Here is a 12308-nt window from a genome sequence, read left to right as displayed (position 1 = left end):
ATGCCTTAAAGGGCCTGTTTATCGGGATACCTGTTAATCAGGACTATTTTACCGGCTTAAAGATGTTTCACTGTTTATGCGTGGATAAAGGTCGTAAAAAAGAACTAAGACACCATTACTATCATACTTGATAGTCTTTATGGAAACACAATCGTGGTATATATTTAAAATAAAATAGGTATGGGGTATGAAACATAGGAAGCGTAAAACGATGTAACTTGAATGGGTGGTGGTGGGCTATTGCCTTTATTTCCTCAAATGAATAATCATCTCATGTAAAAGACAGATGTGTTTATGCGTCTTTGAACTTGTGTCTGTCTTCCTGAAGGGTCTTCTCCGCGTTGATTCCCGCACTGGGGAAATCCTCCTGAAGCAAACCCTGGACAGAGAGCAGGTAGAAACCATCAGACTCGCCATACATGTGGAAGACGAAAATGCACAAGACCCCTCTCCACAAACAGCCACAGGTAAACTCTTGAGTATCTTAGGTTTAACATCGCTTTGAACTATAATTAAGTTCAATGGCGACCTACACCTTAAATGCTGCACAGGTGATGGGCGTTTCTCAGTTATAACATCCATATATGGTGCTGACAAACCAAAGATCATTACTAAGAATCTTGTTTAAAACCCACAGTTAGCAGGTTCTTGCACTAAAAGGGGAGGCAATTCTAGACAGCAAATTGCGCTGCCTTTGGGGACTGAGGCATCAGTGACAACCATTAAGGATTAATCATTAATCGAGATTTGCGGAGTGTTTCGAATGACTACCAGACATCGTTTGCTTAATGACCACCAATAGTGATCAGATCTCCATATGTATATAAGATATCCACACTGAACCATCACTTACTGAAATAACTCTTACTCTTGATTTCTTTATCATCTTTCATTGTTATACATAAGCAACCATCACATTCATCGTCCTCGATGAGAATGACAACGACCCGGAGTTCGACAACAGTACCGTACATGCAAGCATCGACGAGAACGCCCAGCCTGGGACGCCCATCAGTTTCAGTCAGTCATTGGCTCTTGGAGTCAGTGACCTGGACAAGGTGATTCACCTCCACTCAATTAGGTTGCGTTCATACAACCAGCAAATGCCTAATAAATTGAAATTCTTACGGTTACATACCTGTGGTTGAAACTCGAGCAAATATCATTAACATATAGTATTCAAAATGAAAAAATGGTTAGATATTATCCATGAATTATTTATTGATAGGGTGTTCATTGAAATATTTGTTTATTATAATTCACTGTAACGATAATATGTATTATAAACAAGTGATTTCTGCAGGTGTATAAGTCTCAGATATACGACAACAAAAATAGAGTTTAAATATTTGAGGTTGTCAAAACTCCTTTGCGCATACATCTTTTGCCGTTCAACGGCTTTTCAGATGTAATAAAAACTATAAGCGACGCACAACGGCAGTATTTGTGTTGTCACAATGTCTGTGACAATAGAGGGAGACGTAAAACGTAGTTATAGGCGACAACCAACATTATGATTTTGACGTTATAATGCATTTCCCACAAACACACTATAGACATAGGATATTATGTCTCCGTTATATATACCGTTGATATAGAGGTCATGAACTGAGGTTACATTAAGGCTGTTTGTCTTTTCAGGACATAAACAGTGTCTTCAACCTGAGCTTATCTCGATACACTGACAACTTTGAGCTGGTCCCTGTGCTGGTCAGGTCATCAGCCTCAGTACTCGTTAGGGTCACGAATAACACCATACTGGACTTCGAGAAAACTAGCAGTATATCATTTACTGTAAGTATAGTACGATTGTTCATCCTATCAGTTCGTGATTGAGTTCTTCTTAGCGCAGTTCTTAGCAATTCTAGCATGATCAGAGCTGGGAATACAAGAAGTGGGCTTTATACTGTGTACCTATGTGGGGAAACTAACCAAGGCCTTCGGCGGGACGAGCAAACGCTTTTAGCGCTGGGATACCGTATCGTCACTATTATACCTATAACCTTGTATATTATGCCCATTAAACAGCGGGGGCGGTCGGGTAGCCTAGTGGTTAAAGCGTTCGCTCGTCACGCCGAAGACCCGGGTTCGATTCCTGACATGGGTACAATGTGTGAAGCCCATTTCTGGTGTCCCCCGCCGTGATATTGCTGGAATATTGCTAAAAGCGGCGTAAAACAATACTCAGTCACTCACTCATTAAACAGCGTCATACGGAAAATACTGTTTGGTAATGTAGAGATAGATTATCACATCCGTTTTAAGCAATTCCAAAATCAACATACGGCGACATGATCACGCCTGTATGGAATTACCTCTCAAAGAAACCGAAGGAAACGAGAATAATTTATTATTTATTGATAGGGATACGGGTGGACCAGTGGTTTAAAGCACCGGAACTCGCTATGCAGATTTGAGTACCAAGTTGAACCTGAATTCGTTTTTAATGTGGGTTTCGACTAGATCATGTACCCTTATATCTCACAAGTGATAATTACCCGATACCATCATGTTGTTTACCTGCTGCATTAAGCTTACACGTTTTTAAATTGAAATACTGTAAAGGGGCGTTAAATCCAACTCACTCACACTACGTAGATCATTGCCCGGGAGACCCAGACATCGGAGCACCGCAGTAGCAGTGCACGTGTCACTCTTGTCATCAATGACGTCAACGACCACGATCCCAAGTTTGGCTCAACATCATACACAGCCAGCGTCGCTGAAAACAGCCGAATTGAAACCAGTGTGATCCTCATAAATGTGAGTAGTGCTTACAACTCCTCACATAGCTCAACTACGCAGATAGTCGGCGATTGGATCCACTGACCTTTCAGACAGAATGAACTATTATGTAGAACGTGATTGTACGAAATTGATAGTCAAACATTCACGTTTCATTTTCTGCAAAATCACATCCTTCATTTCAAATCAACACACAGTTATCAAATAGTGTGAACCATCATAGTAACTTATTATAAACATATATTTCAAAGTCTTTCGGTATTACCTCGTCAGAATCAAGTCTTTTGAAAATATTGATTTCAAACAAAATACACTTTTTCTGAACGGCCTGTGTATGCCTTGGTGCCCTTTAAGAACGGCTACTTATGATGTGGATAATATCGCACGTGTATCAAATGGTATGAGTATAACTGTTCACCAGGTGTATAACACAACTTCTCATTGGCAGGCGACTGATGCTGATTCAAGTAAATTTGGGATGGGGACTTATTCCTTCCAGAGAAGTGAAGAAAAGTAAGTTCTTGTGACTCTTTCACATGACAAAACAAGCTTAAAACATCACTTGATATTGGCAATTACGTCTTTGGGATTACAGTGTTAAATGTGCCCCTACACCTCAGGAGACGAGGTTTTTGGGGGGTCGCTGTTCCTACTTTTAACCAATGGTTTGCCATGCTCAATAATTTAATGTCATAGATGCATATGAGTAAAATGATACACCGTTCAATTACTCAATAACTGTTGGGAATCATTTGCATCTGAGCTACACACGTACATATATATTTTATAGTATGTACTTTCCTGTATGAAAAGTGTGTCAAAATGTGTAATGCACACATAATTATAATATTAAAGTTTACATGGGACATGGAAAAGTATTCTTCAATGGTAATGCTTTTGACAGGTTTGCAATCAACGCTACAAGTGGCGAGGTGTATGTAACAGGTGCTCTAGACCGAGAAACAAAGTCTGAATACTCAATCACTGTGCTGGCCACGGATCTCGGAGGGCGTACACAGTCGGTCGCCCTGACGGTCAACATCACGGACGTGAATGATGAAACTCCTACTTTTCAAAGAAACGATTACTCAGCAGTTCTGGTAGAGAACACCACTGCGTTTATAACACCACTACAAGTACAGGTAAGAATTTATAACCCAACGTTTGAGAATGTTTGGAACTATTACGCACAGTAAATCCTTTCTAGTCTATCCTTGAAAATCCCACCAATATTTGTACAGGCCGGTTCCTAATGTAAACGTTGCCGTGTCACAAACGGCTTACTTTTTAGTGTAGATACTAAATATTTACTCAATTCATTTTTGTGTTTTGCAAGATCAAAATATATTGATAACGTGTACAGATAGGGACGTTTGTAAGGCACGTGCTACTTCAGGTCTTTTAGTTTGATTCGATGACTATCTTAAATATGTCAACATATACGATCCGCTGCTCCAAATCTCAAATTCACCCCAATAATGATCCTTGGTCCAGATCGATCAGTCAGCACCATACCTTGATCTTAGGTTCTATCAGTGATAAACCGTTTAACACTCCGTCACTTGGTTCTGTTCTCCCACATTGTAACTGCAATACCTATCCAAATGGCATTATACTGACACTCTAACTGTGGATCATCATTTGCTGAGACAATATTTTAGTCATGTTTTCGTCCCCGATGCGCTGTCCCGATATAGCCTTGAAGCAAATTTATAATTGTTCTCCCCTTTATCAAAACTGAAAAATGTTTTGCGAATTGGAATGAATAAAAAATTAGAATAAATCATAATTGAAACACAAAATAGTAGTACCCCGCCTCACGTTTGCTAAAGAATTGACTAAATCGTATGTTATTGTAACTGTCAAACTTAACATCACAAGGTTATAGGAGTAGCATTTCTTAAATCCCAATTCACAAACTAACGTTTTTGCTACGTTTATGTCCACAGCAAACCATATCCTTATTCACATAAATATGCAGCACGAAAGTGTTCCCTATTTAGATTCCAGGGTAGAAGGTCGCTAGAATCCTTTGCCTTAAGAGGTTACTGATGAGGATCAGGTGTCTCTTGGCTGATCCTGCTATGTGGGCAAGGATCAACCGGGATGATGCAGTAGTAATATAATTGCTGACGGCAGCATTAAACAGAACTCACTCACTATTGAAATAACTGACATTGTAGTCTTCTTCCTAGGCAACTGATGCTGATGAACCCAACACACAAAACAGCCGAATTGCCTACAGGATCGACTCAGCATATCCCAATCTTATCTCCAGTTTTAGTGTCAATAGTTCGTCAGGTTTGATTGAACCTGTCAAACCCGTTGACTATGACACCTTAGGTAATGGTACAATTGTCCTGGTGGTCGTCGCTACTGATGGAGGAACGAAGCCGAGGTCATCAAACGTCACTGTCACAATCACTGTTGAAGTAGGTCACGAAAACATAGCTTTACCTTAAATATAAAACGTCAAGGCCAGAGTGTAATCGAGTATTCGATTTTCTGACAAAACAGATTCCATTAGGCGTAAAAGACAAAATAGTGGTGCCAAATGATATTTTCGAATTATATATTGGCAAGGATGTATTCATATCAATAAGCCAAATAGTATCATTCCATCTGTGTTTTATTTCAGGACATTAATGATAACAGCCCAACGTTCAAGAATTCGTCTTACAGCTCCTCTATATCAGAAGCTAGCGGTCTTGGTAAGATTGCAGATAGGCTGTCCCAGTGGACAGTCGGTATCGAGCTATATGTAAAAACTATATATATATATATCATTCCAGTTTGGTGTAATTCAGGCAAGTATTGATACATCGACAGGATGTATTCGTAACTGAAATTTGTTCCTTCCCCTCTGCTCTGCCCTTCTACAGTATATAAACTCCACTTCAACATTTACCTACCAGTCACGGATCCAATTTCCAGGGCGTCTCTGCTTATGAACACACTTGTGTTGGGGACCATGTGTTCATCGGTGACCTGATATGTGTAAACCGATGCGATCCCAAGGCATGGAACCCCTTGAACAATATCCTGGATCCTCAATTCCTGCTTATGCTGTATCACCAAACCCTCCGTTTTACTCTGCAACCGATGCTACTAACAGACAAACGGCAAAGGATGTTGTTAGGAAACGGTTTATGACAGCTAAAAACAATTTTCATTTAACACCTGAAACCTTTGACGGTTAACTTACAGATGAATTACATAATAACTTCAGATGGTTGAAAATACCCCAAACTAATATATGTTAAAAGGGCCATAAAGGCAGAATGATTCCATTAACATACCATAGTTTCTCTTAGTAGCATCGAACAACATTCTCAACTTTTGTTTTTGCTTGGTCTATGTCACGTCTCACGTGTATGTGTTGTCATGGTCTTTGTCACTGGCTGTACTAAAATTTCATCTCTTACAGCAACGAATGATTGCATGATATACGTCTTCTGACAGAAGGAATCTATTCTTTCATACCCCAGATACCCCAGTTGTTACGGTTCAAGCAACTGATGCTGACGGAAGTGCTCCCAACAATCAGGTCTTCTACCTCATAGAAAGTGGAGCGTCGGACGCATTTAAGATCAATGGCTCATCAGGGGAGATAACCGTTGCTGGTGACTTGGACAGAGAGACAACCTCGAAATATACTCTTCGTGTGAAGGCCATGGACAGGGGGTCCCCGGTTCTCTCTTCCTTTGTCAGTGTAACCATCATCATCCTTGACGTCAATGACCAGAATCCAGTGTTTTCCCCGGATGTACAGTTTACCGACGTGAATGAGACTTCATCGAAAGAGACCTTTTATACGTTCAATGCCACAGACCAAGACACGGATTCTAGTTTATCATACATCATCAGCTGGTATGAGAGTAGTGGTCGAGATGATCAACAGAGGGTAGTCAGTGAATCCTATCTACAGGTGTGTTCAATTAGGAGATAAACATTTTGGGTTTTCAGGTGACCGGGTGTTCTTAAAGTAGTCCATACCCGGAAACCGAGCGTACTAAAATAGCTTTGAGATAAACATGATGTAGTGACGTCTTACTGTTATTGACGACGTCATAAGCTCCCATTACAATTGAACATGCCAAGTAAGCAAAGTAAAGCGAAATAAATGTGTTTACTTGTTTAAGATCATGCGCAGTATATAATGTATTCGATAGTAATGTAAAATTGGTTGCCTTGTTTACCTGGTACATGGATCTTATGAACATTATCTCAGATACCCAGTGATAAATCCACGTGATTTCCTTTTAACAAAACCCATTTTACATACAAATCTCATTACGGCACACGCCCAAACGTTTTGAATTGCAAAGACAAATGGCAACAGCCTTGTAACACCATAAAGACATTTCATTTTTAACATTATTGTCCTGTTTGAATTCTTATCTAATTTGGTCCACAATGGTCCTTCTGTCTTGGATAACTCCATGTAAATATTCGGACTTCAAAATAACGTGGTTTCAGTGTATGTGTGAATAAATGCAACTCCTGGGCAGAATAGGTCCCAGCAAACCCACCACACCAAGTGCAGACTAAAATGAAGTCATCTTGTCTATGACCAGACTGATAATGTGTCATCATACACCCACTGGATAACCATTACTCAATCACTGTTTGGAGTCGATTCGATTTCTAGTGTATACAGGTCATCGTCATATGGTTAAAACATTGCTCACCAAACTTAAACCACACCTACTCATTTCAGGACATTGTAGAGATTTACGGCCATACATAGTTTTTAGCGGAGATTTCGTATTAGTATGTCGCTTGTGATACATAATCTGCGCTGGTCCGATTTTCTTACACACATATGGGTGATAAACCCATTTGAGATTGGTACCAGACATATATCTGAGGTATAATGCCAGGTCCGTGATTGGTTACTCCATGGTGATGACCTGAGGTCACATTATGATGGGAATTGATATTTGGAACAACCCGGGGTCTCCCAGTGACAGGTCAAAACCCTTAACCACTGGCCTACCCCATCACGATGCATTGTATCGTTACAGCTGCATGAGAGAATTGGGGTAACCAACATAGAGTCGAGTTCAATCAAAATATGTGTGGGATAGTTCTTGTACTGTTGTTAATGACTGCTCAGAACCGTCTTTCCGAGGCAAGGGAGTTAACTGACTACGAAAGTCAATTTTCGACCCCTGCCGAGCTACGCTGGAATTTCGTTATATTTTGACTGGACTAACTAGTCCAGGCATAACCTATTTAAAATCGCATAACGAAATCGACATCCGGTTGGTAAACTGCCGGGCAGATTTCGGTCCATTGCAGAATTTCCAAAACACTTGTACCGTCAACTCGGCGTGGACGGATATTTCCCAAATCTGTTCATGTCTTAAATCAAGGTGCCCTAGTAGCTTGTAGCACTTAGTAAGACCCGTTTTATTACAATATAGATCTTGATTATCGCTTGATTTAACTATGCGCCTCCATTCTTTTAAGCCAATGAAAGTAATATGACAAGAGGAATCTAATTGGTGTTGTGACATAGAAAGGACATAATTTATAATAGCCACTGGTGCCGCTTCTATCAAGCCACGAAATTCCATTCTTGCCTCGGGAAGATGGTTCAAAACCCTTTTTCTACATTATAATTTTCCAGATACTATTCAACTTCAACCTTTACTGCACATGCCTATTATTTGGTTTGTTGTCTTTTAGAGTGTTGTTGGCATCAATTCGGCAAGTGGAGAAGTGAATACTGTTGGAATCTTGGACAGAGAGCGACTGGTAGCAATCACTCTGGTCATCGTTGTAACGGACACCAATGCCAACACTACAGGACAGACTGCTACAGGTAACGACTTACAATGGCGAATGCCTGATCATGAGATAAAGTTTACAAAAAGAGGGTAGGTGAAAATACTGAAACAAAATAGTTTACGGCCCGTCAACGCAGTTATAACTTTAGAACGTCTAGAAATCGCAAATTTATAATTTGTGAAATGAAGGTTTATCTTGCTTTTTTCCCAATTTTACCTACAGGTTTTGAACAAATGAAGTGAACAATTTGATCCTTGTGTTTTGTTCAGGGACTCTGTCAATAACAGTGATGGACGTCGACGACAATTCTCCAGTGTTCTCCGTCTCAAGTTACTCAGCCGAGATACAGGAAAATATGCCAGACGGCACTCCAATAACCTTCACGACGCCCACTGACATGAATGTGTCCGATGCCGATTATGTGAGCATTACGTCAGTTTGTGTGTATGATTCGTAATATACTAAAATTTAATATACTCTGCCAAATAAGAAAGGTAAAAGTGATTTTATATATATATTATATGTCATACAAATAATAAACAGATGGCAATCGGTTGTTCACTATTGGCACACATCTTAGTCATTGACCTAGGTTCCATATGGCACATATGGAACAGTAGATTTTCGTCGTCCCATGGAAGCAATCAGATCCCGAATTGTGGCCTGGGGAATGTTAACCCACTCTGCTTGCAGGGCGCTGTACCAGTAAACGCGTAAATGGTTTCTTAATCTCCGGGCTGATATCCTACGCAATCCTGGTATTGCCGTAGCTGCAGAGGTGGTCGTGGTGGTTCTTTCACGCAAGTGCCGTAGCCGTATGAATCTGTCCTGTGGTCCAGCCGTGATACGTGGTCGACCGGATCTGGAAAGGTCATGTGTTGTCCCGTGTGTCTGATAACGGTTCCACGGTCTTGTAATGGTGCTTGGTACACGTGCTATGTGGTAAATCCTGGCTAACCTGAAGACGATTCTCCTGTTTGCAGTCGACCGATGGCGTTGTAGCGCTGGGGTTTCGTAAGTCGTGGCATGTTTTCGCTGTTAACTTGCTGTAAGATTGTGATGACATGCAAATGAGCCAAGGTTACTATACCCCAACAAGTGATGTTGCACGTGCATGTCATGTTGGTGTGTTTCAGCGCCAGGCTCTCACGTGCATGTGTTTGTCCCATCTTTTCACCAAGTGTCTGCAGTACCTCATTCTTTCCAATCAAATCAATCCCAATCCATAGAGAAATTACCAATACACTCGTGGTATTAATCTTGTATGGATGTTGGCAACACTATGTGAGATATTTACGATTTTACTACCAATCGCACGTACTTGGTTACAAGAATAGTTTCAAGAAGTGAAATGCCATGAAAATATTATTAGAGAATAACCTAAGAGCAACGAGAAATTACGAATGAATTCTTCCGAGCCTTGGCACGCATAATACAACATTAATTTACAAGGGACAGAAAATCCAGTATTCCGAAGTGCGAGTATGTTATTTAAATTATCATATTACTTTTTTCACTCTATTGTTTGAACGACGTCACATCAATCGACATGAACTATAGATGACGTCATCATCTTCAATTATTTGCGGCTGTGCGTTCTTATGACGTCACGTTAATGGATTTCTTCGCAATGATAATAAAAGCGGCAAAAACGCTTAATAAGACTATAAGACTTTTCTACTAAGATAAGATCCCACAAAGACGACTCAAATGAAAAACAATTGTTAAAATATTCAGTGAGAACTACTGAAATATATTCACCTATATCTGCGCCCTCATTGGTAATATTTGCTAACCACATCCATTAAATTTATCTGAAATACACGTTACTTTGAAGTGAGTGATTCTTTCCTGTTTTGAGTGCGTTAACGTCGCTGCGACAAATAGCTCAAATATGTGACAGCGGGTCAGTTTGGTGTTCAAGGAAAACCCGAAATGATGCAGGTGTTAGTACGTGTCTAGTGATCTAGAAACCAAGAAACATAATCAGTTCGCATGTAGGATTCAAACCTGGGATCATACGTTTAAGGGACACGTCTAAGGGACTCATATCAAAACAACGAATGGTGCCGCCTTGCACATCATGGTCAGCTTTTGTCCCCTCCAAACACAATATGTTACACAATATAGTTTAACACAAAAGGAAGAATGTCCACACGATGCAATGATGCGGTGTGCACACATGTTCTCTTTCAGGAGACAAATAGTGAGTTTGAACTGACAATCGTCGGGGCAATGGCTGATGTAGCAATGATACGATGTGCACACATGTTCTTTTTCAGGAGACAAATAGTGAGTTTGAACTGACAATCGCCGGGGCAATGGCTGGTGTATTTACCCCCGTCCCAAACAGAGTCAGATCCTCCTCATCCGTCATCCTCCGAGTACTCAACTCAACATGGTTGGACTACGAAAAACACCATAGCTTCAGAATTAAGGTGTGTTGTCTTAAAATAGTCGATATCGGGCATGCGTAAGCCATGACAGCCTATAACGGCCGTTTAAATCTGAATCTTTAAAACTCAATATATTATCCTCAAGATTAAACTTAATACTTGCATCTTGATTTTCAGTATTTGTGAAATGCTTCAGTAGTACACAAAGTGCTACAGTGAGGTTTCAGTGGTTGTGATTTTATTCTGCAACTTAAACATCGTCCGATCTAGCGGGATTGTCAGCAGCGTTTATATGTATTAGATTGCTTGCAATTATAAGAATATTAGCTTAAGAAAATAACCATACACATGCAAATATAATAAGTTGAGTTGTTGATAACATGGGTGGCTCGTTTATGATAAACGTTGCACTTCCATCTATATGACGGCGGTCGGTAAGTAATCGAGTCTGGACAAGACACATAAGTGACTGATATGATCAGGTACGATCCACACCGTTGGAATACAATGACACGCAAGCAACCAAGTCTGACCCCCAATCCATTAATCGACTCTTACGACTCTTGCTGTGGACCACTTCTTACCCAGAATACCGACGGGGTTGTTAATAATAAGCCATATCATCAATATTTTCACGTTTCTCTGTTGTTTAACGTCGAATTCAGAAATATAACATATGTGTGGCGGCGGTATGTAAATATTCGAGTCTGGACCAGGCAATCCAGTAATTGTAATCATGAGCAATTGGGATGCGATGGCTTGTATCAGCCAAGTCAGGGAGCCTGACCACATGATCCCGTTAGTCGCCTCTTACGACAAGCATGGGTTGCTGGAGATCAATTCTAGCCCTGATCATCACAGGTTATATGTGAGTGAGCAGGGTTTTAAACGCCGCTTTGAACAGTATTCCAGTTACATCACGGCGTTACTTCATGGTGTGGGAGGTATGGTCCTGAAAACTTAGAAACATATTCGGGGTCAACCACGTGTTATAAGCAATAGTATTTGATCTTGTGTATTTAGGTAGCAAGAGGATATTATTTATTGGCGTTCACAAGTAAAACATCTTCAGCAGATGTGTTTTATATGTGTTTATATGTGTGTTTTTATATTTATTACATTTAACAAGGAATAATATGAGTCTTTAAGTTTACCAAAACGTGTTAAAAAATAGAAACATATGGAGTCGCAGAAACATATAAACACGCCTGAAAGGTAAATTTGGCATACAAGCAGTGTAGAAAGACCATTAACCGTTGTTTGTTGGGTCTCCATTATCTTGATATTCCGTTTGAGTCGATGTAACTTGATCCGAGTACGTATCACCACTACGGGTTAGAGTGACACTTCTCATTTATTCAGCCATATTTT

General features: G+C 40.2%; 1 protein-coding gene across 1 annotated transcript in view; it reads left to right on the top strand.

Annotated features, from left to right (window-relative positions):
- Positions 1 to 12308, top strand: part of LOC124141185 (cadherin-23-like) — a 92665-nt gene that overhangs the window by 46820 nt on the left and 33537 nt on the right. The window contains exons 38-49 of the mRNA XM_048392872.1: positions 329 to 467; positions 907 to 1058; positions 1642 to 1794; positions 2599 to 2763; positions 3194 to 3258; positions 3650 to 3887; positions 4941 to 5177; positions 5384 to 5456; positions 6234 to 6673; positions 8440 to 8575; positions 8811 to 8962; positions 10824 to 10979. Coding sequence (XP_048248829.1) covers positions 329 to 467; positions 907 to 1058; positions 1642 to 1794; positions 2599 to 2763; positions 3194 to 3258; positions 3650 to 3887; positions 4941 to 5177; positions 5384 to 5456; positions 6234 to 6673; positions 8440 to 8575; positions 8811 to 8962; positions 10824 to 10979 — 2106 coding nt within the window. The remainder of the gene's footprint in view (positions 1 to 328; positions 468 to 906; positions 1059 to 1641; positions 1795 to 2598; positions 2764 to 3193; positions 3259 to 3649; positions 3888 to 4940; positions 5178 to 5383; positions 5457 to 6233; positions 6674 to 8439; positions 8576 to 8810; positions 8963 to 10823; positions 10980 to 12308) is intronic.

The sequence above is a fragment of the Haliotis rufescens genome, unplaced genomic scaffold (genome assembly GCF_023055435.1).
Source record: "Haliotis rufescens isolate VD_foot unplaced genomic scaffold, xgHalRufe1.0.p SCAF_11, whole genome shotgun sequence".
Classification (NCBI taxonomy): domain Eukaryota; kingdom Metazoa; phylum Mollusca; class Gastropoda; order Lepetellida; family Haliotidae; genus Haliotis; species Haliotis rufescens.
The sequence above is the reverse complement of the archived record's forward strand: the minus strand, read 5'-3'. Positions and strand labels throughout refer to the sequence as shown.